This window comes from Saimiri boliviensis, chromosome 19, assembly GCF_048565385.1.
Source record: "Saimiri boliviensis isolate mSaiBol1 chromosome 19, mSaiBol1.pri, whole genome shotgun sequence".
Lineage (NCBI taxonomy): Eukaryota > Metazoa > Chordata > Mammalia > Primates > Cebidae > Saimiri > Saimiri boliviensis.
In genome coordinates, this window is record NC_133467.1 from 21,037,202 (window position 1) to 21,058,359 (window position 21,158).

General features: G+C 40.7%; 1 protein-coding gene across 1 annotated transcript; it reads right to left on the reverse strand.

Annotated features, from left to right (window-relative positions):
* Positions 1-10,256: 10,256 nt before the first annotated feature.
* FASLG (Fas ligand) lies at positions 10,257-21,135 on the reverse strand. The gene is made up of 4 exons (XM_003925358.4): positions 18,685-21,135; positions 18,078-18,123; positions 13,486-13,542; positions 10,257-12,248 (listed from the first exon to the last, which is right to left on the reverse strand). Exons 1-4 carry the CDS (start codon positions 19,054-19,056, stop codon positions 11,854-11,856), a joined length of 870 nt encoding a protein of 289 aa, XP_003925407.1. The 5' UTR covers positions 19,057-21,135; the 3' UTR covers positions 10,257-11,853.
* Positions 21,136-21,158: the final 23 nt, after the last annotated feature.

The following is a 21,158-nucleotide window of genomic DNA, read 5'->3' on the forward strand; positions in this document are numbered from 1 at the left end:
ATAAGGGAAATAGTAGATTTGCTTTAAAAAGTTAAACGTTCTGCATGGAAAAAGTTAACAGAATACACAACGGGAGGAAACATTTGTAATAGGTGCAACAGGTAAAGAAAGAGTTACTTTCATGTCACATAAAGAGATGCCATAAACTCTTAGACTTACATGAACAGGAAAGGAGAGGGCCTGCCCCCCGGAATGTCAGGTGACTGTAATGAGAATTGGTTACAGCCAGAGCCAGAGGAAGACAGACTCCCAATAGATAGAAAACACCTGTAGATGGTGATTAGCAGCTTCCTTGGTAAGATCTAATGAATAGGGTGAGCAGGCTCAAGCATGTGCATTAAGAGGCAAAATGGCAGATGTATGACCTTCCTCAGGGATTTTGACTGGTAAAGGAAAATCAACCCTAGAGAGCATGCACACAACCTCAGTATGTGGCCCTTTGCATGTGGCCCCACCCAGGTATTGGCAGGCCACTGCACATATGGAGAGCCAACCCCAAAATGCAAACCCCAAAACCAAGCCAATGTATAAAAATCCCAAGCCAAGATTTCAACCGGCCACTTGGATCTTTGAAGTCATTCCCTTGGCCCTCTTCCAAGTGATTTTGCTTTCTTTTGCTCCTTCTCTAAAACGTTTTAATAAACTCTCAATAAAGCTTGCTTCAGTCTCTCCCTCTGCCTTAAATCTACTTCTGTCCCTCAGCTGAATTTTTTCTTCCAAGGAGGCAAGGATCAAGTTTGCTGCCGACTCATACAGATTCACCGCTAGTAACAAAACCAGTAACAAAAAGACAACAACTTCATTTAAGTGAGTAAATTATATGAGGGAATTCACTAGAGAACAATTATAAATGGCAATAAATAAAGCTAAAAATAAAAGTATCCACTTCTCAAATATTTGTTAAATGCAAATTTAGTAAGATACCATTTTTGCCTGCCAGTCTTATAAAAATTTCTACAAATGATGCTATTAGTACATACAGTATAGAGAAAAGATACCCCTACATGACATGGATAGGAATGTAAATTGGTACAATTATAGTGAGAAATTTGACAATATTCATCAAGTTATAACAAGCCAGATGTGGTGGCTCATACCTGTAATCCTAGCACTTTGGAAGGCTGAGGCAGGAGGATCACATGAGGTTAGATGTTTGAGACCAGCCTGGCCAACATGGCGAAACCCCATCTCTACTAAAAATACAAAATTTGCCAGGCATGGTGGCACATGCCTATAATCCCAGATACTCGGGAGGCTGAGGCAGGAGAATCACTTGAACCCAGGAGACGGAGGTTGCAGTGAGCCGAGATCTCACCATTGCACTCCAGCCTGGGCAACAGAGTGAGACTCTGTTTCAAAAAAGAAAGTTACAATGTATAGCTTATGCCTTGCCCTTTCGATTCTATCTTTTTATCCTAGGGAAATGCACAAAGATGTGTGTGAACACTGTAGCTTTTTTTTTTTTTTATTTTCAAAGTGCAAAAATTTGGGAATAATCTAAATGATCCTTGGCAGAGAAATAATTTACATTGAGCACCAGAATAAAAGTAGATGTGGACCTAATTGGAGAAATAGACAAACAGGAAAAAAAAAAAAAAGTCTAGGAAATAATTACCATCGGTGCTGTGAAAGAAACAGAGTAAAAAATAGTAGGTGTAATCCTCGATTCATCCTTTCCCATGCACCCAACACCCAGAGGGACTGAAACTCTGTCAAAACATATGTCAAAATTTTCCACTTCTCTCCAATTCCCCTGAAAAACAAACTATGTTTTTCAGTGGCTTCCCTTAGTACTAACAATATAACCCAAATTCCTCACCCCAGTTTACAAAGCCCTGCTGAATCAGGGCCCCTGTCTCCCTCTCCAGCATAGTTTGTTGCCACCACCCCCTTCCCAGCCACACAGTTCTTTATTTTATTCCTGCTACGTGCCAAGCTTTTTCTTATTTTTGGATCACAGCTCTTGCCCAGTGGTTTTCAACAACAGAAGGAAGGCACCCCCAGAGGGCAGTTTGGAAATGAATAGCGGTCAGATTTGGTTGTCACTGACTAGGAGACCTACTGTCATTTGGGCACTTAGGAAGGCTAAGTATACTACAGTCCCACACAATAATGCACTGTTTTATCCAAAATGCCAAAGCAGTCCTGTGAAAAGCTGTTTTCTCTATCTAAAATGCTCTTTCACCTAATAATTGCACTGGCATTTTAAATGATACTTCCTCAGAGAGACTCCCTTCTAATGTAGTTACCTTGTCTCTCTTTCCTTCAAAATATAATTTTATTTTAATTATCTCCACTTGCCTGTTTACTTTTCCCATTTATATTCCCCATTCCCCCAAACTGGGCTGTAAATTTAAAGGGAGAAAGGAACATGTATCTGTCTTGTTCACTAGCTATTCCCTAAACAACACTTGGGACCTAGTGCTTAACAAATGTTTGTTGAATAAATAAAGAATATTGGCATTATAATGGGGCACTCTTGTTGCAGGACCCCAACACTTACCCAAAGGTAGTCGTTGGGTCAGGGTGTCTGCATTACAGTCCCTTCTCTGGTCACCAGAAATATGTCACAGGAAAGGGGTCAGATCCAGACCCCAGGAGAGGGTTCTTGGAACTCACACAAGAACTAATTCAGGGCGAGTCTGCAGTGAAAAGTGAAAGCAAGTTTATTAAGAAAGTAAAGGAATAAAAGAATAGCTATTCTGGCTGGGTGTGGTGGCTCACACCTGTAATCCCAGCACTTTGGGAGGCCAAGGTAGGGGGATCACCTGAGGTCAGAAGTTTTAGACTAGCCTGGCCAACATGGCAAAACCCCATCTCTACTAAAAATACAAAAAAAATTAAAAAATTTAAAAAAAATAGGCAGGCATGGTGGCGTGCACCTGTAATGCCAGTTACTCAGGAGGCTGAGGCAGGAGAATCACTTGAACCCAGGAGGCAGAGGTTGCAGTGAGTCAAGATCATGCCACTGCACTCCAGCCTGGCAACAGAGCGAGACTCCATCTCAAACACACACACACACACACACACACACACACACACACACACACACACACACACAAAACAGAACGGCTACTCCATAGACAGAGCAGCCCTGAGGGCTGATGGTTGCCCACTTTTATGGCTACTTCTTGACGATATGCTAAACCAGGGGTGGATTATTCATGCCTCCCCTTTTTAGACCATATAGCGTAACTTCCTCACATTGCCATGGCATTCGTAAACTGTCATGGCACTGATGGGAGTGTAGTAGTGAGGACGACCAGAGGTCACTTTCATGGCCATCTTGGTTTTGGTAGGATTTTGTTGACTTCTTTACTGTAACCTGTTTTATCAGCAAGGTCTTTATGACCTGTATCTTGTGCCGACTTCCTATGACTTAGAATGACTCCTGTGACTTAGAATGCCTTAACCATCTGGGAATGCAGCCCAGTAGGTCTCAGCCTCATTTTACCCAGCTCCTCTTTAAGATGCAGTTGCTCTGGTTCACATGCCTCTGAGAATATGAGCCTATTTGGGGTAAGAGTGCTTGGATCAAACCAGCCTGCTCTTGAATCCTAGTTCTGCTGTGACTTTGGGAAAATGACTTACCCTCTCTGAACCTCAATCAGTTTTTAATTTACAAAATTGAGTTAGCAATGCTTGACTTGTGGTTGATGAGGATGAGTAGACTTACATGTAGGGTGATTTGCATAATCCTTACAAAAAGGGAGTCAATAAATTAAAACTATTATTGTGCTAGGTATACTTCATAATTTGACTCAGGGCAAGAACGAATCTTGTGTCCAATTATTTTTAGATTAAAAAGTTGATATTCTTATTCATCTAGTGAGTCATAAATGTGAACTTGGTAGTAGGGAGGAAAAATCATGACCACACTCAACTTTCTTTCAAAAGTGAATCCAGCTCTCTGGCCACCTCCTCCCACTGACTACACTGCCTTCCAGAACTCCCTCCAAAAGCAGTCTTTTCCTGTACTTTTGGAAAGTTAGGAAGAGCTAATTGGCCAGCTTAGTCAACAACCTTAGGGAACCCAAGAATAAAGCACTAAAGGAAGTATGAACAATCCCAGCCCCCTGCACAGCTTTCTTCTGGTCACCACCCCTCCCAGACCCGTGCCAAGACAGACTTTCTTAGAAGCCAGAACACAGACCACCAAAATGATGCAAAGAGGATGCTGAGGTTTGAGATAAGTCTTTCCTTGTAGTTCACACTTTAGAGTTCTGTTTAACACCTTATGTCTCTTTCTCACCAGCTAGTCAAAACTGTCTTCTCTTCTCAATGAAGTTGGGTTGAGGAGAACAAACACATTTCATGTTACCAGAATCCCCAGTCCTACAATCTGTAATCTCTGTTGGAAAAGTCTAGAATCTTAGTTCATATATTTAGGACCAGAGACAAGCTTCTCTGTAGCTTCCTGAATCTTCCAGCAACCTTTTCTTCCAATCAGGAACAACTTCGAAAACTTTTCCTTCTGGAAAGTGTGTACGAAGTTCCAACAGACTAGATGTGGTGCGGGAGTAGTGTTTGGGTGGAGTATGTGAGAAAATTGAGTCCTAAATAAAATAAAACTAAAAAGATCCAGGCCCAGAGAAACATTTGAGATGCCAATAGATGCTTATCTAATTCTCTACTCTTCTCGCAAAAATTTTTTCTTGCATTTAATGTTTTACACATGTGGACATTAAAAATCTTAATAATATCAAGAATGTCTTTTACTTCAACTCACTTTGTCTTTGAAGTGGTTCACTTACCAAAAGCCAGGGCTGCAACATAAGAACCAAGAAGTTTTATTCCCTCTGTGGCAAGCAGCACTAGAGGAGGGGGATTCCCTCAGCAATTCACAGCCTTTGGGTTAACCCAGGTGGAGTGAAGCCTTGACTATGTATCAGGATAACAATGAGTTTAAACATTATGCTACTCCAGTCAAGCATTTAAATATCACTGTATTTAATTTTGTTTCAGGATAAAAATATAGACATCAAAAAGGCTAATCAGGCCGTGTGTGGTGGCTCATGCCTCTAATCCCAGCACTTTGGAAAACTGAGGCAGGAGGATCACTTAAGGTCAGAAGTTCAAGACCAGCCTGGCCAACGTGGTGAAATCCCATCTCTACTAAAAATGCAAAAATTAGCTGGACATGGTGGCAGGCACCTATACTCCCAGTTACTCAGAAGGCTGAAGAAAGAGAATTGCTTGAACCCAGGAGGTAGAGATTGCAATGAGCTGAGATCATGCCATAGCACTCCAGCCTGGGCAACAAAGCAAGACTCTGTTTAAAAAAAAAAAAGGCTAATCATATTAATCTGTGCATATACTAGACACAAAATATATTAATGTATTCAACTAATATTTATACAGAATATGACACATACAGCTGCTTTTCTGTGTATTATCTCACATTTAAAAAAATAATAAAGACTAGAGGGATGAGAAGATATTTTTAAAGGTTATGCCAATATCAGATAGTATTCTTCAGTTTTATACCCAGAGGATGAGATTTACCTGCCCATTGTTCCTGTTTTACTTTTTTTAAATGGTCGATGACATTTTATGTGTGGCATGATTATAGATGGTCAATTTTGTGGGAATATTGAACAGTAAGAATTCTTTTTAACAATGACTCTATCAGGAAAGTTGCTGAGGAATATAACAATTCCACTCACTTACCTTCAGGAATGCATTTCCCAATCACAAACTGGCTTTGTTGCATTTGGCAGTAACAACATTCCTATAAGGAAGGCCATAAGAATATAAATTGGCTTCCTCATTTTACAGAGGGGACAGGGTGAGTCTCAAGATGTTCATGTGACTTACTTAAGGTCACACACATCGCTAGTTGAGTAGCAGGGGCTGAACTCAATCCCAGGCCCTCTGATCCCAAGCTCAATTTCTTTCCTTCTTCTCTTATTAAAACTAGGATGCTACTGGTGGCACTGGGGCAATAGAAGCAATTCAGTTAGATCACGGCGGGGAGGGAGGGAGGAAGGGAGGGAGAAAGAGAGAGAGAGAGAGAGAGAGAGAGAGAGAGAGAGAAACTTGTAACTGTCAGGAAGAAACTAAAGAAGAGACCAAAAAAGACCACTATCTATTGGGTCATGATCTCAAATACATATTTATTAATATATTGTGACATATTTATATTATATAGTACAGAGTTGTAGATATCAGGCAAAGTGAGACTGAAATTGAAAAGCAAAGAGAAGAATGAAAAATAAGAGGTGCCACTGAAAATTAATGGAATGAGGCTTATGGTGAGTACCATCATATAAAGTATAATTCTAAGAAATCTCTTTGCATATGGAAACTCTAAAGATAAATCTTAGAGCTAGATAACTAGGATGAAGTCACAGCACCACCATTTATTAGCTATGTCAGCTTCCAGTTGTTTTCATGTATAAAATGAGGATAACAATTTACCTTACAGGATTGTAGTGAAATTTGAACAAGATAAAGTACAGGAGAGAGATCTGTAAGCTATTAAATGCTATAGAGGTATGAGGCAGCAAAAAAAAAAACTATGGCAAGTGTTTGGAAGTTATAATGCAGAGGATTTCAATTAAATCTAAGAAAGAAATTCTGACAGTGTAATAATATAATCCAGTGCAGAATGGGCTCCCTTACATTTCACTGAGCTCCTTCTACAGAAAGTTTTCAAACAGAGGCTATATGGCCATGTGTTGGAAATGTGGCAAAGAGGACTTCCATCTTAGAAGGGAAGGTGCCTGATATTATTTCTAATGATTACTTCTGAATCCAAGATCTGTGATGAGTGATATGTGGCAACTGGAGTGGCAGCTTTGGGTTTATATATGGCAATCTTAAATCACACTGTTTTCTTTCCTTGTCAAGGCTGTTATAAAGAAGTTATTTCCATAAGCAGACTTTGTGAAGAACCTACAGGCTGGTTTCTCTGTACACTTGACTCTCAGGAGATGAGCTAGCTCTTGGTACAAACCCAGGAATGTGTAGCAGGAAACAGAGTTCTCTGCCTATATCACAGACTGTGCCTCCAACATGACAGCAGCGAAACCCCAAAACAATAAAGTGTCACCATATCCACCCAGACCACACGTTGACACATGCACTTATGTTTACACACATATACGTGTTTACACACACACGCTGATTGGACCAAAAATCAGAGAATTTTCATTTCATTCACTCCCACATCCAGTCCATTAGCAAATCTTCTTAACTCTAGTACCAAAAGTACTTCTTAACCACTTTATTATAATCAACACCCTGATTCAAGCCACCATGACCTCTCATCTAGGTTGCTGAAGTAGCCTTTTTACCAGTCTCCCAACTCAGTCTTGACCCACCACAGTCTATTCTTCATATGCAACCAGAATAGTCCTTTTATGCTGTAAATTAGGTCATATCTGCTCTTGGTCCTCTAGTGACTTTCTATCACACTTAGAAGAAAATCCACACTGCTTTCCAAAGTTTCCAGGACCCTGCACCACGTGGTCCCTGAATACCTCTTCAGTGTTGCTTCCTGCCAGCTCACTCCAATACACAAAACACTTTTGGTCTTGAGATATTGCACTTGCAGTTTCTCTGATTGGTGAGCTCTTCCCTAGATGTCCATGTGGATTGTTCCTTCACAACTTATCACACAAACATCCTGCCTCCGTCACTCCCTATTGCATTACCTTGCTTAGTTTTTCTTCATAGCACTTCCTGCCACATGACTTACTAATTTGCTTATTTTTATTGTCTACCATTTCTCCATTAAAATACAACTCTGTAAGAGATTTTGTTTATATCATTGTATCCATAGTACCTAAGGAAGTTTCTGGTACATGGTAGACATTCAGTAAACACTTATTGAGTGAATAAATGAATGAATGAAAGTCCTTATACTATTTCAAATACTAGAATTTTTAATGGTACGTTTAAGGAGATATTTGTGGTAAATCTGGGGAATGGTGGTGATGTCTGATACTCATTTTCAAGTGTAGTTTATTCTGTGTTGTCATAAGGTAATGTGTCTCCATTGCCTCAAACCTTCAGTTAATTTTATACACAGCAACGTGTGTAGTGATGCCTGGTTGGCAACAAAGGCATCCCACAGTGGGCGTGTCAGGACTGTAGACAGCAGTCCACTGCAGAAACCAGCGAAAGCCAGGCAATTTGCGATAATGTGGACTGCTCAAGGGAATGAGGGTCTTCCCTGAAATTCTCAGAAAACTTGAAGACTATACTTTCCACAGAATGTGAAATGAAGGCGTATGTCATTCCATGGAGAATTAAAAGAAAGGGGTGATCCCACAGGGCCAAAGGAATGTCCAAGAAGGGGAGGAGGAATATCTGCATTGCCCTTTTTCTGATGATGTACCAGCCAGAACTCTAGAAAAATGTTTCCCAGTAAAGGGGAAGCTTTGATAAAAGTGAGGAAGTCATCACTGGCATGATTCTTTCCTGTCTTCTGGGTGAACCTGTAAGGACAGAGTACCCACTTAGCTATCTACATTGCCAAGGCAGATTAGTTTCCAAGTGAATCCCAAAGGTCCTTGTACCAACAATGACTTACTATTTCTAAATAGGATTTATTTCTGAACCCTCTCCCTTAAGGAATGGGGTTCTAATTTTCCTTTTCTAGAATCCCCACATTCTGTCTTTGGATGATCCAAAACCTTGGAAAAGAAAAAGAAATCAGAATGTAAAAATGTATCTCTATAAACACCAGAACTTACCCAGACCCCTTAGAAAAAGGTAATTCAACATGTGGCCTCCATACTTCCTTAGATAAGGACCAGGGCAAGTCCTGGGCTTAAGCCACTAAGGAAAGTTTATACAGTGACTTTGGGGAGTGGGGGTGGCGGGCAGCTTCTCTCTCCAATTCTCCTCTTTCTATGAGCGACTGTTTCACTTAAGTCATACTCGCAATGATGCCCCCACAATAGAGCTCTTTTCCTGTTAACTGTGGTAAGTCAAAACCTACTTCAGAGAAGACAAAGTCACCACACTGGGGGACTGAGAAAAGAAGTGGGTTTCATGTGCTTTTGGTTGCTTGAAAAGAAAAAAAAAGAAAACCTCAAACTACTGAACTAGAAGCACCCTTTACGTATGTATGTGTTTGTGGTGTGTTCTACTTTGGGCTTAGCATTTCATAAAGGAACAATGCCAATCCAGTTTTCAATAAACATATTAAAAAGCTTTGAATTTTTTACATTCCTTATGTTCCAACTGAGGTTAAAAAAAAATTTAAGGTTCCTAAAGGGACTGTCAGTACCTCTTCTCTGGAATCAGTAAAGCATAGTGAGCTACAATTCTACCTTCAGAAAGTCCCGAAGGCATCCTAGTGCAGCTCAGACTTAGGGAGATGAAAGTACCAGCAGTATCATTACCAGCTGACAGCATCAGTTCAGCTCAGGATGCTCAGGCCCTTCCCCACTTACACTGTGCTCTTGTACCATTATCTAGAAGGGTCCATTTGCAAAAGAATCATGGTCTAGCCAACTTCCTATGACCCTTTGGAACTGGCATACTTGATAGTTGAAGCCAAAAGGGGAGAGAGTGGATGAGGAGGATTTCACCCTCAGGGCTGGGAATACAGTCTAGCAGTCAGCCATAGGAAGGGTAAATGTACCTACTGGAATTTCTCCAGGAGGCACCTGCTAAGGAACCTGACCCTCCAGAGCAGATGAATGAATACAAGAGTTTTAGGGAGAGCAGATAACAATTTTCAACCTGAAGCCTTGGTTTTGTTCGTTAACGTATTCAACAAGTATTTGAATATATTCTAAATGATAGTTTTAACTCTGGTGACCCAGCAATTTTCCTTGTCTCTGTCCTTGTACCATGTACATGTACTACCTATTCAAATCAATCAAAAAATAAAACTAAATCAGTGACAGATCAATAATTGATTGATTTAAATTCATGTTAGATAAAAATAAAATAACACTAGGCAGCCTATTTGGGTAATTTTTTGTCCAGCAACATCCAGCTGCTGGGATAACAGCTTAAAGAAAATAGAATTTTTTTAGAAAGGGAACATAGTGGAGGAAGAGAGTATTTTGGAGTTCAGAGTCTTTCCAAGGTACTGGATGTCATGACAAACGATGAAATATGCTGGACATAGAGAGAAATGAAGAGATGGAAGGAGCTGATATATATATATATATGAAAATATATATGTATATTTTATATATATGAAAATATATATGTATATTTTATATATATGAAAATAATATATATATTATTGTATATATATATATATATATCATTAATTAGAAGTCCTAATATTTTCAAAAATATTTTCATAAAGAAAATGTTGGACCAATTCCACTAGAATAATAGGAGATGATGTTGTGAAAATAAGACATCTGAAATCAAATGCCAAAGGAGTTACTATAATTTTTAATGATAACAAAGTCTAGGGAGCACCCATGACAATGAGTAGTTGAAGAAACTAGGAAAAGGCCATTGTGAGTAACAAGTATGAGAATACAAGAAACCACGTGCTTAGATGGGTCCCACAGAATCAGTAGCCTCTGGAGAATGAAGTGGCTCTAATGGAGTGGCTGATTAGTCATGGTAGACACTATTTTTTGATGTTCTATGTGTCTGTATTTTATGTACACATCAGCTCTTTTTTTGTTCAAGGAAGGTCAAGAGATCTGACCAGTGATTACATAGGTAGTACATGGAAAAACAAAGATTCAAATCTAAGTTTTTTAATCCAAAATATGTGCCATGGTTCTGCCTTCAGGAAAAGATAATTTCTCATCAGATCTATGGAAAATTGGGTAAGCTTAACACTGGTCATAACATTGGTAATGGAATCTCTGGGAGGCAAAGAGGGAAGAAAATACATATAGAGAAGGAAGACCTGGCAAAGGTGGAAAGATTGCCTCATAGTTCTCATCCCAACAAATTCTTCTTAAAGTGATCTGGCATCACAATGAATTTAAAAAAAAACATGAAAGAAAGAAATAATAAGCAAAAAATTCAAATATTAGTAAAATATTTGCTAAAAATTATCTGTATCCTAACATATATTACACGTTTTCTTTTCCCAAAAATGTACATCTATATAAATATTTATTATATTATAGGAAAACTTCATCAGTAGCTGAAAATCAATGATTTTTAAGAACTATTAGAGTTTATTGTGAAGAAGCATTCAAACTCTATCACCAAATGCAACCCATATTTTTCTAATACGTATTTCACAATCTCTACATTCTCTCTTTAGTCTCACACACTCACACACACACACACACACACACACACACACACACACATACCCCTACGATTGCACTGGAAATACACATGCTGTGTTAGGAATGGAATGGGTTCCCATAATATCGCTCTTGCTTCTCTGTTACTATCAGCGATGGCTCAGGCTATGTGTTTATAAGTGAAGATGCTGCTAGTGGAGCATGGCTTCTTTGAGCCTCTTTAGCTTATTATGCAAGCTTCTAGTCCTCCTTTCCCATCCCTTAAACACTCATGTCACAACCATGTATCAGAAAGGCAGTCACCCTTGAGGTAGCAAGGCCCACCCTGAGAGGTGAGTTAAAAGGTGTCTTTTTCAATGTGCCCAAATACTTTCAGGCACTGAAGATGAATGTAGAACACCTAGCAGCTGCTTTTCCACGCTTCTGCCTCTTCACATGGCAGCCCAGATGTTCTTCAGTCATGTTCCTCCATTTGTCTGGCTCATAAACATAGGTGAGTGAGGAGCTACAGACCTTTTGAACCCTGTGGTCTCAAGGTCCACTTAGTTCATGTCTTCTTACTTGACCTCAAATGGGTGTCAGAAGACCCTCATTGAATACAACAGTCTCAGGGCATGTAACAAAGAATCATAATGGAAAGAATCCCAAAGTGCTTTTCTTAGAGCTTATATAAGCCAAAAAATGTCTGAGATTCCTCAAAATTGACCAGAGAGAGCTCAGATACATTGACATATAAACGATCAGCACTGGTAAGATTGAACACTGCCCCCAGGTAGCTGCTGCGAGCCCACATCTGCCCAGCAGTGCAGTAGCTCATCAGCTTCCCCTCCATCATCACCAGATCCTGGGGATACTTAGAGTTCCTCATGTAGACCTTGTGGCTCAGGGGCAGGTTGTTGCAAGACTGACCCCGAAAGTATACTTTGGAATATACAAAATACAGCCCAGTTTCATTGATCACAAGGCCACCCTTCTTATACTTCACTCCAGAAAGCAGGACAATTCCATAGGTGTCTTCCCATTCCAGAGGCATGGACCTTGAGTTGGGCTTGCCTGAAATAAATTCAAAAGGAGCTTTCAGCCAGGAATGTCATGCATCCGACAAACAAAAAATAAGTTTCTATGGCAAAACTGTGGGTCCTTCCTTGAACAAATGTTTTACCCAGAATGACAGCCTATACAGAACTGGCTGAGGGGCCAGAACTTGATCCATCACAGAATTTCTTAAACATTGTTGTCCTGTTTTGTCATCCACACAGTTAGAACAATAGTATATACCCCAATCAATTGCAGTAAAAAAAATTATTAGAAAATATTAGCTCTCTGGAACAAAGATTTTATTATTTTCAGAACTAACACCAAAACTACTAGGCTTTGAAGTTCTTTCCTGAAGGAAATAGCCAAATCCAAGGAACTCTAAAGTTCTAAAGTTGGGCAGGATCTTAGGAACCATCTGGTCCATCTTCTCACCTGCAGTAAGAATTTTTCAGCTCCTCAGTTTGGGCTACAGTTCCCTTTTCTTTGTATCCCCACAGCATCATGAACATAACCTAAATCTCTGCAGTGCTAAAATCATCATAAGTGCCTGTCTTTCCCTATTAGATGTCAAGCTCCCTGGGGGCAAGAGCCATGTGCTACTTATTTTCACATCCCAAAACTGGCACACAGCGGGTACTCAGTAAGTGTCTGCTGATCTGACTGGATCATCCTACAATTTCTGCCTAAACAATACCAGGGACAATAGCCTACCACTTTCTGCAATATTTATCCACTTCTCGGTTATTTATGAAGGTTACAGTGGGAGTGTCCATACCATATCATTTCATGCCACTTTGCAGGCACAGGCTGAAAGTCAACAAGTGCAGGACTGAGTTTCCCTTCTCACTCTTATTTATACTCATGGACAAAGCAGAGTAAAGCTCTTCCAGAAAACCAAGAAAGCACTGATGAAAATAAGTCCTCATTCCTCACCTTCTCAGCTCTCACCTTTTGGATCTGTGCCCCTAATCCCCAAGGGACTTGGGAATGACTGAAAAGAATGAGGTCATGGACAGGGGTCATGTCATAATCAGCTCCAGGTCTCCAATTTAGAAGAGGCCCTTGCCCAGAGAATAGGGGCTCAAAGTATGTTTGTAAGACTGACTCGACAAGAAAGAGGTTAGGATTATTGGGTTCAAATACTGTTACCAGGAAGTAACAACTCTCTAGAGCCCAGTAATGAAACCAAGCAGCCATTCTGCCTGTTGCCGAAAGCTTTCCCAAACCCTACCTGTACCTTCCAGACACAGACCTGTTAAATGGGCCACTTTCCTCATCTCCTTTCTTTCAGGGGGTGGACTAGGGTGGCCTGTGTGATAGAGAGAAGAAAAACACATGTTAAAATGAAATAGCAACGATTATTTTGGTGGGAATTTAAATCTCATTTTTTTTTTTTTTTTTGAGACAGAGTTTTGCTCTTGTTGCTCAGGCTGAAGTGCAATGGCGTGATCCCAGCTCACTGCGACCTCCACCTCCCAGATTCAAGCAATTCTCCTGCCTCAGCCTCCCAAGTTAGCTGGGATCACAGGCATGCACCACCACACCCAGATAATTTTGTATTTTTGGTAGAGACAGGGTTTCTCCATGTTGGTCAAGCTGGTCTTGAACTCCCGACTTCAGGTGATCTGCCTGCCTCAGCCTCCCTAAGTGCTGGAGTGAGCCACCACACCCAGCCTAAATCCCATCATTTAAAAGAAAAGATTTTAAAACCATAAATGCCAACAATCTGATATATACTAATCCTGTAAGTCTGAACTATAGGACTCACAGTAGTCTATATTTCAGAAATGAAAAAGTAAAAAAACAAATTATGATTGACATGCATAAATTATAATGTTACAATAAAACACGATTAATATAAACATTTATTCATAAAGCACTGTCACGTCAATTACTGTATTTAGAACTCACCATAACCCTTTGAGGTATGTATTATTATCTCACCTTATCGACTGCAAAATGAGCTCAAAAGTTGGGTAACTAGTCCAAGAAGACCCAGCTAGACAGTATCAGAGCTGAGACCACATCCTGGACTCCTGACTCCAATTCCAGGCCTCTGTCCACTCTGATTCTCTTGTCCCTAAGATTTACACGACAGACACTGAGGACTACTGATCTGTCTGCATGTCACCAGGTCTTCCCCCAGTGACATTTTACACTCTGCCCCAAATTAATTATATTAAGAACTCAGACAATCACCTCATATCACTGAGGCTTCAAATACCTTTAATGGCTCCTTCCTGAAGACGCAGTTGTATACAAGTCTCCTCATCACACAATCCCAGCCACTCTGCCCAGCCTCATCTCCTTACTCCCACTGAGCACTGCCACACAACGGGAGTTCTGTGGCCTACACATACCCCTAGTTCCCTTTCTGTGTGCCTTTGTTCATGCCATGTCTTCTGCCCATAATGTTCTTTCAAACAGATTTCTGTGTCAAATTCCTAAACATCCCATAAGGACTATCTAATATATCTCTTTCTTTGGGGAACCCTCTCAGGCCTTTTTTGGTCAAATACGATCTTCCCTTCTTTTGAAATCTAGGATCACTCTGTTTTCTCCGCTCTTTCTGACTCCTCTTCTCTGGGATAACTATATAACTTATCTTATTCCCCTCAAATAATGACAAGTTTCTTACAATATGTTGAATTCACCAGAGTAGCCCAGTTTCTAACACAGGATGTTACCAGCAAATGCTGGACAAATTAAATGGAAGGACAGACAATAGTTCTCAAAACAGACACTATTTCTCTGACTTCAACTATTTCAGACAAGATAGACAGTTGCCACTTAGCTAATGAATTCAGCTAACTGAGACATCAATTAATATTCACACAAAATGCTTGTCTACGTCAGGTTCATGATTAGCCTGTAAAACCCACACATGGTATGAGAATGGCCCAATCCACAGAGAACATTGCCTGAGCAATCAGGACCTCTGTAGTCACCCAAGACACCCCACCACGAAGGAGGTGTTAGTGAACAGGAAAGGCAAAACTGAGTTTCCTCTGCATTCCTACACCGCAAACCATCCGAGTGACTAATCTGGCACTCAGCCATGCACCGGCAGGAAATGGAAGAGAGAACCACATGTCTTTATATCTCTCACAGAGCCTAGTACAACGTTATTCTCACAGAAGATGCTCACTAAGAATATCTGCTATACAAATACTGGAATAAATAAACTGCAGATATATCCTAGACACTGGTGATGAGTGCTTCCTGCCCCAGGGCTTTTGCACGTGCCATTCCCAGCACTGAAATGCTTTCTCCCAGCCCCACCACACTCCACAGCACATGCATACAGCCCTTCCCACTGCGGCTTCTGTCCCCTACGGGTGTCAGCGTAAACAATACCTCCTTAGAGAGGGTTCTCCAGACCATTCCATCTCAGGTTGCACTGAGTACAACTTTGAAATTACATGGTTTGTTTGCTTGCTTTTTTTTGGCTTCTTCACCACGCTAAAAGCTCCCTAAGGACAGGCCCCCTGGGCTCACTCATCATCAGTCAGCATCCAGTACCCAACATCTAGCCTCACAGATGTGAATGAATAAGATACTTAATTAGTTAACTGGAAAAAAATGAAAAATGTAAAAAGGAGGAAATTAAAGAGTGTAAATAATCTATAATAGTATTTCTCAGAGAAAATCACTGTGAGTATGTCAGTATATAAAACTTTCTAGTTCCTTTCTAAGAATACAAAAATGTGCATACATGCTTACACAGTCAGTATGAAACTAAACATACCCTTTTGTAACTTGTCTTTTTATCTAACGATAGCGTGCACAATCTCCAAGGCATTAATGTCCTTCTGATACATCATTTTTAGTTGCTACTTATTAAGCACTCGTCTGAATACATCATAAAATATATGACTAACCTAGTATGAGGCATTCAAGTTTCTTCTGAATTGTTTATTATAAATAGGCTCATAAGGAAGTAATGAACATCCTTATATGTAAACCTTCAGGCACAGGCACATGTCTGATTATTTTCTTAAGATAAATTCTTAGCTATGGGATTACAACGTAAACTATTAGCTCCAAGCTTTTGATTGTATTTCCAAAGTGCTCTTCAGCGAAAGCTATAGCAATTTACATGTACACTGGCTGAAACTAATGTTTGAACAGGCTCGTTTCTCTCAAATCTTTGTCAATCTGGTTTTTTTTTTTTTAATCCTTACCAGTTTGATGAAAACTTGAAATTTCCTATTTTTACTTTGCATTATTTTAATTTGCATCTCTTTTCTTATTAGTAAAATTACTAATGTGATTTCCATGTGATAATTTACCAATTTCTGGTCCATCTAGACTAGAGAATATAATTGCTTACAGGGTAGATGGACCTGACTCATCTGATCATTTGACTTTTAATCACTAAACTGACTCCAGAGAGTGGGTGAAAGATGAATAATTGGGTACCTATTGGACCAGGCACATTCCACTGATTTTCAAAATGATCTTATTTAAGACATCCTCCAGAGGCTTTCTTTTTCTAACAAATATTTCCACTCTGCATGTGTACATATGGAAGTTCTAACATTTAAGGATTAGGATACAGACACAGGAGCAAGAGCATCCAACAGCGGCTCCTATAAGAACTTAACAATCTGGGATAGTAGACAGGAGACTGGGTCGCCTGCAGTAGCCACATCCAGAGAAACTGAAACTTGCTCCACTTAATAGATGGCCAGTGCTGCCTTCTGCTTGCTTCTGAGCTTCTAAGGATGAGATTTACCTATTCTCTTTGCAGAGGTATTCTGCTTTTCATCTATTTCTCATTCCACGGTCACTACAGAGAGTTGGGAGTTTCCCTACGTAATGAGGCACCGGTTCATGTACTGGAAAGCCCTGTAGGTGACAAGGCATCAGGAGTCTGTGTTCCTTCCAGCCCCAGCTCCATACCAGTGGTCTTGAGCGTGTTCACCTAATCTGTCTGGTATTTTGTTTCTCTTCCAAAAGATGGAATGACTGGACTAGATATATTCTAAGCTTCCTTCCAACTCTAAAAATTCAATGAATCTCATTGTAAATCTAAATCTAAAATTTCAGTGAATCTTATACTAGTGAAGTGTGTCGTAAAATCTATCTGTACAGAGCTTGCAAAACTATGCCCTGAAATTTCATGAGATCAGTGTTCAGCATGTCATCTTCTTGTCCTAGCTCCCAAACAAAGGGTTTTCCTTTGTGATCAAGGATACCTCATGACCGTCTCTGAGGGTGAGGCTGAACGTCCTTTGAATGATGGCTGAAGTCTTCCCTTAAGCTTCCCTTAAGCTGAAGTCTTCCCTTAAGCTGAAGTCTCAGTGACTTCAAGAAAAACCATCCTATTGTGGGCAATTGATTATCCTTATTAAAAGCATACATCCTATAAAATAGTTTATAAATAAAGCTTCACTGTAACCTCTTTAGAGAGTTTAAAAGAGGAGAGGATGTTTCTGAGAAACATCTATCTCTGCCTTCACCTCACCTTCTCTTCCCAGGAGTCAAAGCCACTGGCATGTGTGCCAGGACCAAGACGTCTGTAGAAGGAGACAGGCCTGGAGCCATTCCTCAGGGGGCAAAGGTCCAGGTTGTGTATGTGTGTCTCTTTCCAAAGTCAAGTGAAAGTGATTTTGAATTGTGTGCAGTGCTCAGCTATACTGATTGTGAGCAATTCAATTCACTTCACATTTTTAAAGCAGCTCAAGGAATCATATTGACCAGAGATTTAGATTTAGCCAGAATTCCTCTCATAGCACACATAAGCCTAAGTGTAGGACAAAATATAAGGCATTCCATTAACATAGTTCAGTGCTGAGGATCACCTTTGGGAACTCCACGTGCCCACGAAAAAGGACTCACCTATTTGCTTCTCCACAGATGATGCTGTATGCCTTTGGCTGGTAGACTAGTAAAAGAGAAAGAGAAAAGATGTATAATAAAAATAAAATTCTTTAAGCAAAAGAGGCAGAATTGTCAAATAAACCAAGCCCTGGAAAGAGAATCCAAATACCTCAGAACTTTTGCTAACTCAGACTTGGGCCAAGCAATTTTGCTTCACTGTCCCTCAGTTTTGTGATTTGGAATCGTACCAATATTTTAAGTACTTTCAAATTCAGTTTGGTCATCTGAACAAATTTACTTCCAAGCAAAACTTAAAAGTTTGGTTCGTTTGTTTGTTCGTTACTCCTTAAAACACTAGGTACGAGGCAGGAAGTGGTTCAACAGACTGAGTTGACACGTGAGGAAAAGATAACTGTTGGGTTCTGATTCTTCACAAAACAAAAATATTCCCCTCACTCATATGAGCCTCCCTTTCTCTACCTATAGAATAGAATAACTAGAACAACCCATTTTTAAGAGAAAAAAAAAAAAAAGAACTGAAAAGCACTTGGCAAGCCAGGCAGTGGGCCCTGCACCCCCTTGTGCCCGGTGCCTCCACGGCACGGCAGTCCACCAGCAGGCTTACCTCTCGGAGTTCTGCCAGCTCCTTCTGAAGGTTGAAGAGCTGAAACATCCCCAGTCCCAGTCCTACCAAGGCAACCAGAACCATGAAGAACATCACAAGGAGACACAGGCCTGTGCTGTGGTTCCCTCTCTTCTTCAGGGGTGGCAGTGGTAGTGGAGGCAGTGGTGGTGGTGGTGGAGGTGGCAGTGGTGGCGGTGGTGGAGGTGGCAGTGGTGGCGGTGGCGGTGGCGGTGGTGGTGGTCTCCTTTGACCAGGCCTTCTGGGCACAGAGGTTGGACAGGGAAGCACTGTGCCTGGAGGGGCCCAGGGAGAGCTGGCACTGCTGTCCACCCAGTAGATCTGGGGATATGGGTAATTGAAGGGCTGCTGCATGGCAGCCGGTGACTCCAGCCAGCCCCAGCAAATGGTCTTATTTCTTCCTAATCCTGTAGAGGCTGAGATGTCAAGGACGGGACTCCTGTTGCTGACTGCTCAAGAGAAGAGAAGCTGGATCTCTCTTATAGAGTTTCCATAGCTAAGGGAAACACCTCTGTTTGTCTCTGTCTCTCTCTCTCTGATTCTGCTTCTCAGAGAAACACCCACTCACTTTGCATCTGAAACTGAGCAGTCTCAAGAAGCTCAGAGCAAACCCCTGGAAGTTTCCGCCCACAATTTTCTGATGAAAGCCTTCGAAGCCCCAGGTACTGTCGCTGGGCTACCCAAAAAGGCTAGTAGGCTAGGCTCCCCTTCCTTGGGTCCTGCAGAGCAGGTCAGCACTGGGATGTAGCCCTGCTGGTGTCAACTGCTCCCAGCTCCAGGAGAATGGCCAGAGGAGATATAATTTTATAAATTATAACTGTATGCATTTTTATACATTATCATTGTATAATTTTAAGAATTCTACAATATATACAACTAAAAAACTATTTTAAAATCCCAAAATAACTCTAACAAAAATTGTTCAGAATCTCATTTTTAAAACTATAAAAATTCTACTGCAAATGGCTCTGAGGTGAGAGACCATGAAGTCATGGCCAAAGAAGTCACTCCCACATTTTACTTTTTGCAAAAAGAAAACATCTGTTGCCATCATCCCTTCCCCACACACAAGTACCATCTACCTTGACCAGCAAATCACCATAATTTACAGAGTAAAAACCTGCTACACCCACTTTAGAAATTAGCTCAGAGGCTGCAAACCAGTGGAACCCACAGAGCTGCTTTGTATTTCACAATGTTTTTCTTTTCATTGGTTGCCCACTTTATTTATTTATTTATTTACTTATTTATTTAAAGAGAGACGGAGTCTCACTCTGCCACCCAGGCTGGAGTGCAGTGGTGCTATCATAGTTCACTGCAGTCTCAAACTCCTGGACTCAAGCAGTCCTCTTGCCTTGACCTCCCAAGTATCTGGGATTAGAGGCATAGGTCACTACACCTGACTAATTTATTCTATTTTTTTGTAGAGATGGGGACTTGCTATGGTGCCCCAGCTGGTCTCAGCCTCCTGACTTCTAGAGATCCTCCCGCCTCAGTCTCCCAAAGTGCTGGGATTACAGGCATGAGCCACTGCACTCAGCCAGCCCAACTGACCACTTTTAATATCAATATTTAAAATATTATATCTTTTAAAATATACATTAAAATACATGTTTCTATTCTGTTTTGAATATCAGAATGTCAGACACCCTCAAGGCCATGTCTGCAAACCCAATCAGTGGGAACTAGGTAGCAGTTACCCCTGGGAATGAAGGACAGGTGTTCTGGGTCACCCAGCCTCCGCCACGCCCCTGTGTCTCACACATCACCTCACCATCTGAAAGGCCTGCCTGGTCTCTGCTGACATTTCTGTGTGCAGCTGCTGTTATGGTTGCCAGATTAAATACATGGTGACCAATTAAATTTGAATTTCAGATAAATAATACATAATTTTAGGACAAGTATGTCGTAAACGTGTCCACACATGGAATATACTAAACAATTATTTATTGTATAATCTGACGTTCAAATTTAACTCTGTGTCCTATTTCTTTGCTTTTTGTTTTGTTTTGTTTAAAGCTGGCCCCTCTCCTTGGACTCATCTCACCCCTTCTCCTCTGGCCTCAAATACCACCTATATGCCAATAACTTCCAAGTAGTTAGCTTCAGTCCTAATTATTCTCCAATATAAGCCATACAAATCCCCCATAAATCCCGATTTTTCATTTTTTTCATGTTTATTACTTTTCAAATTTTGTTAGTTTTTATATCATGCTTTGGGATTTCCGTGACTAACATTCAGGCCCACTCACCTGTACCAAACCAACATCAAAGGTACTATTTCCCCAATAGATTCTGCCCACCCCACTCCAACCCCATCTCCAAACAACCCGTTTCTCCTGAGGCCACTCTTTCTGGAGACGACTTCATCTCCTCTCTTTTCCTCTCCCCCAACATTTAACTGGTCACCCAGGATTGTTGCTTTTACCTGAGACCTGTTCCTTACCCTCCCCTCA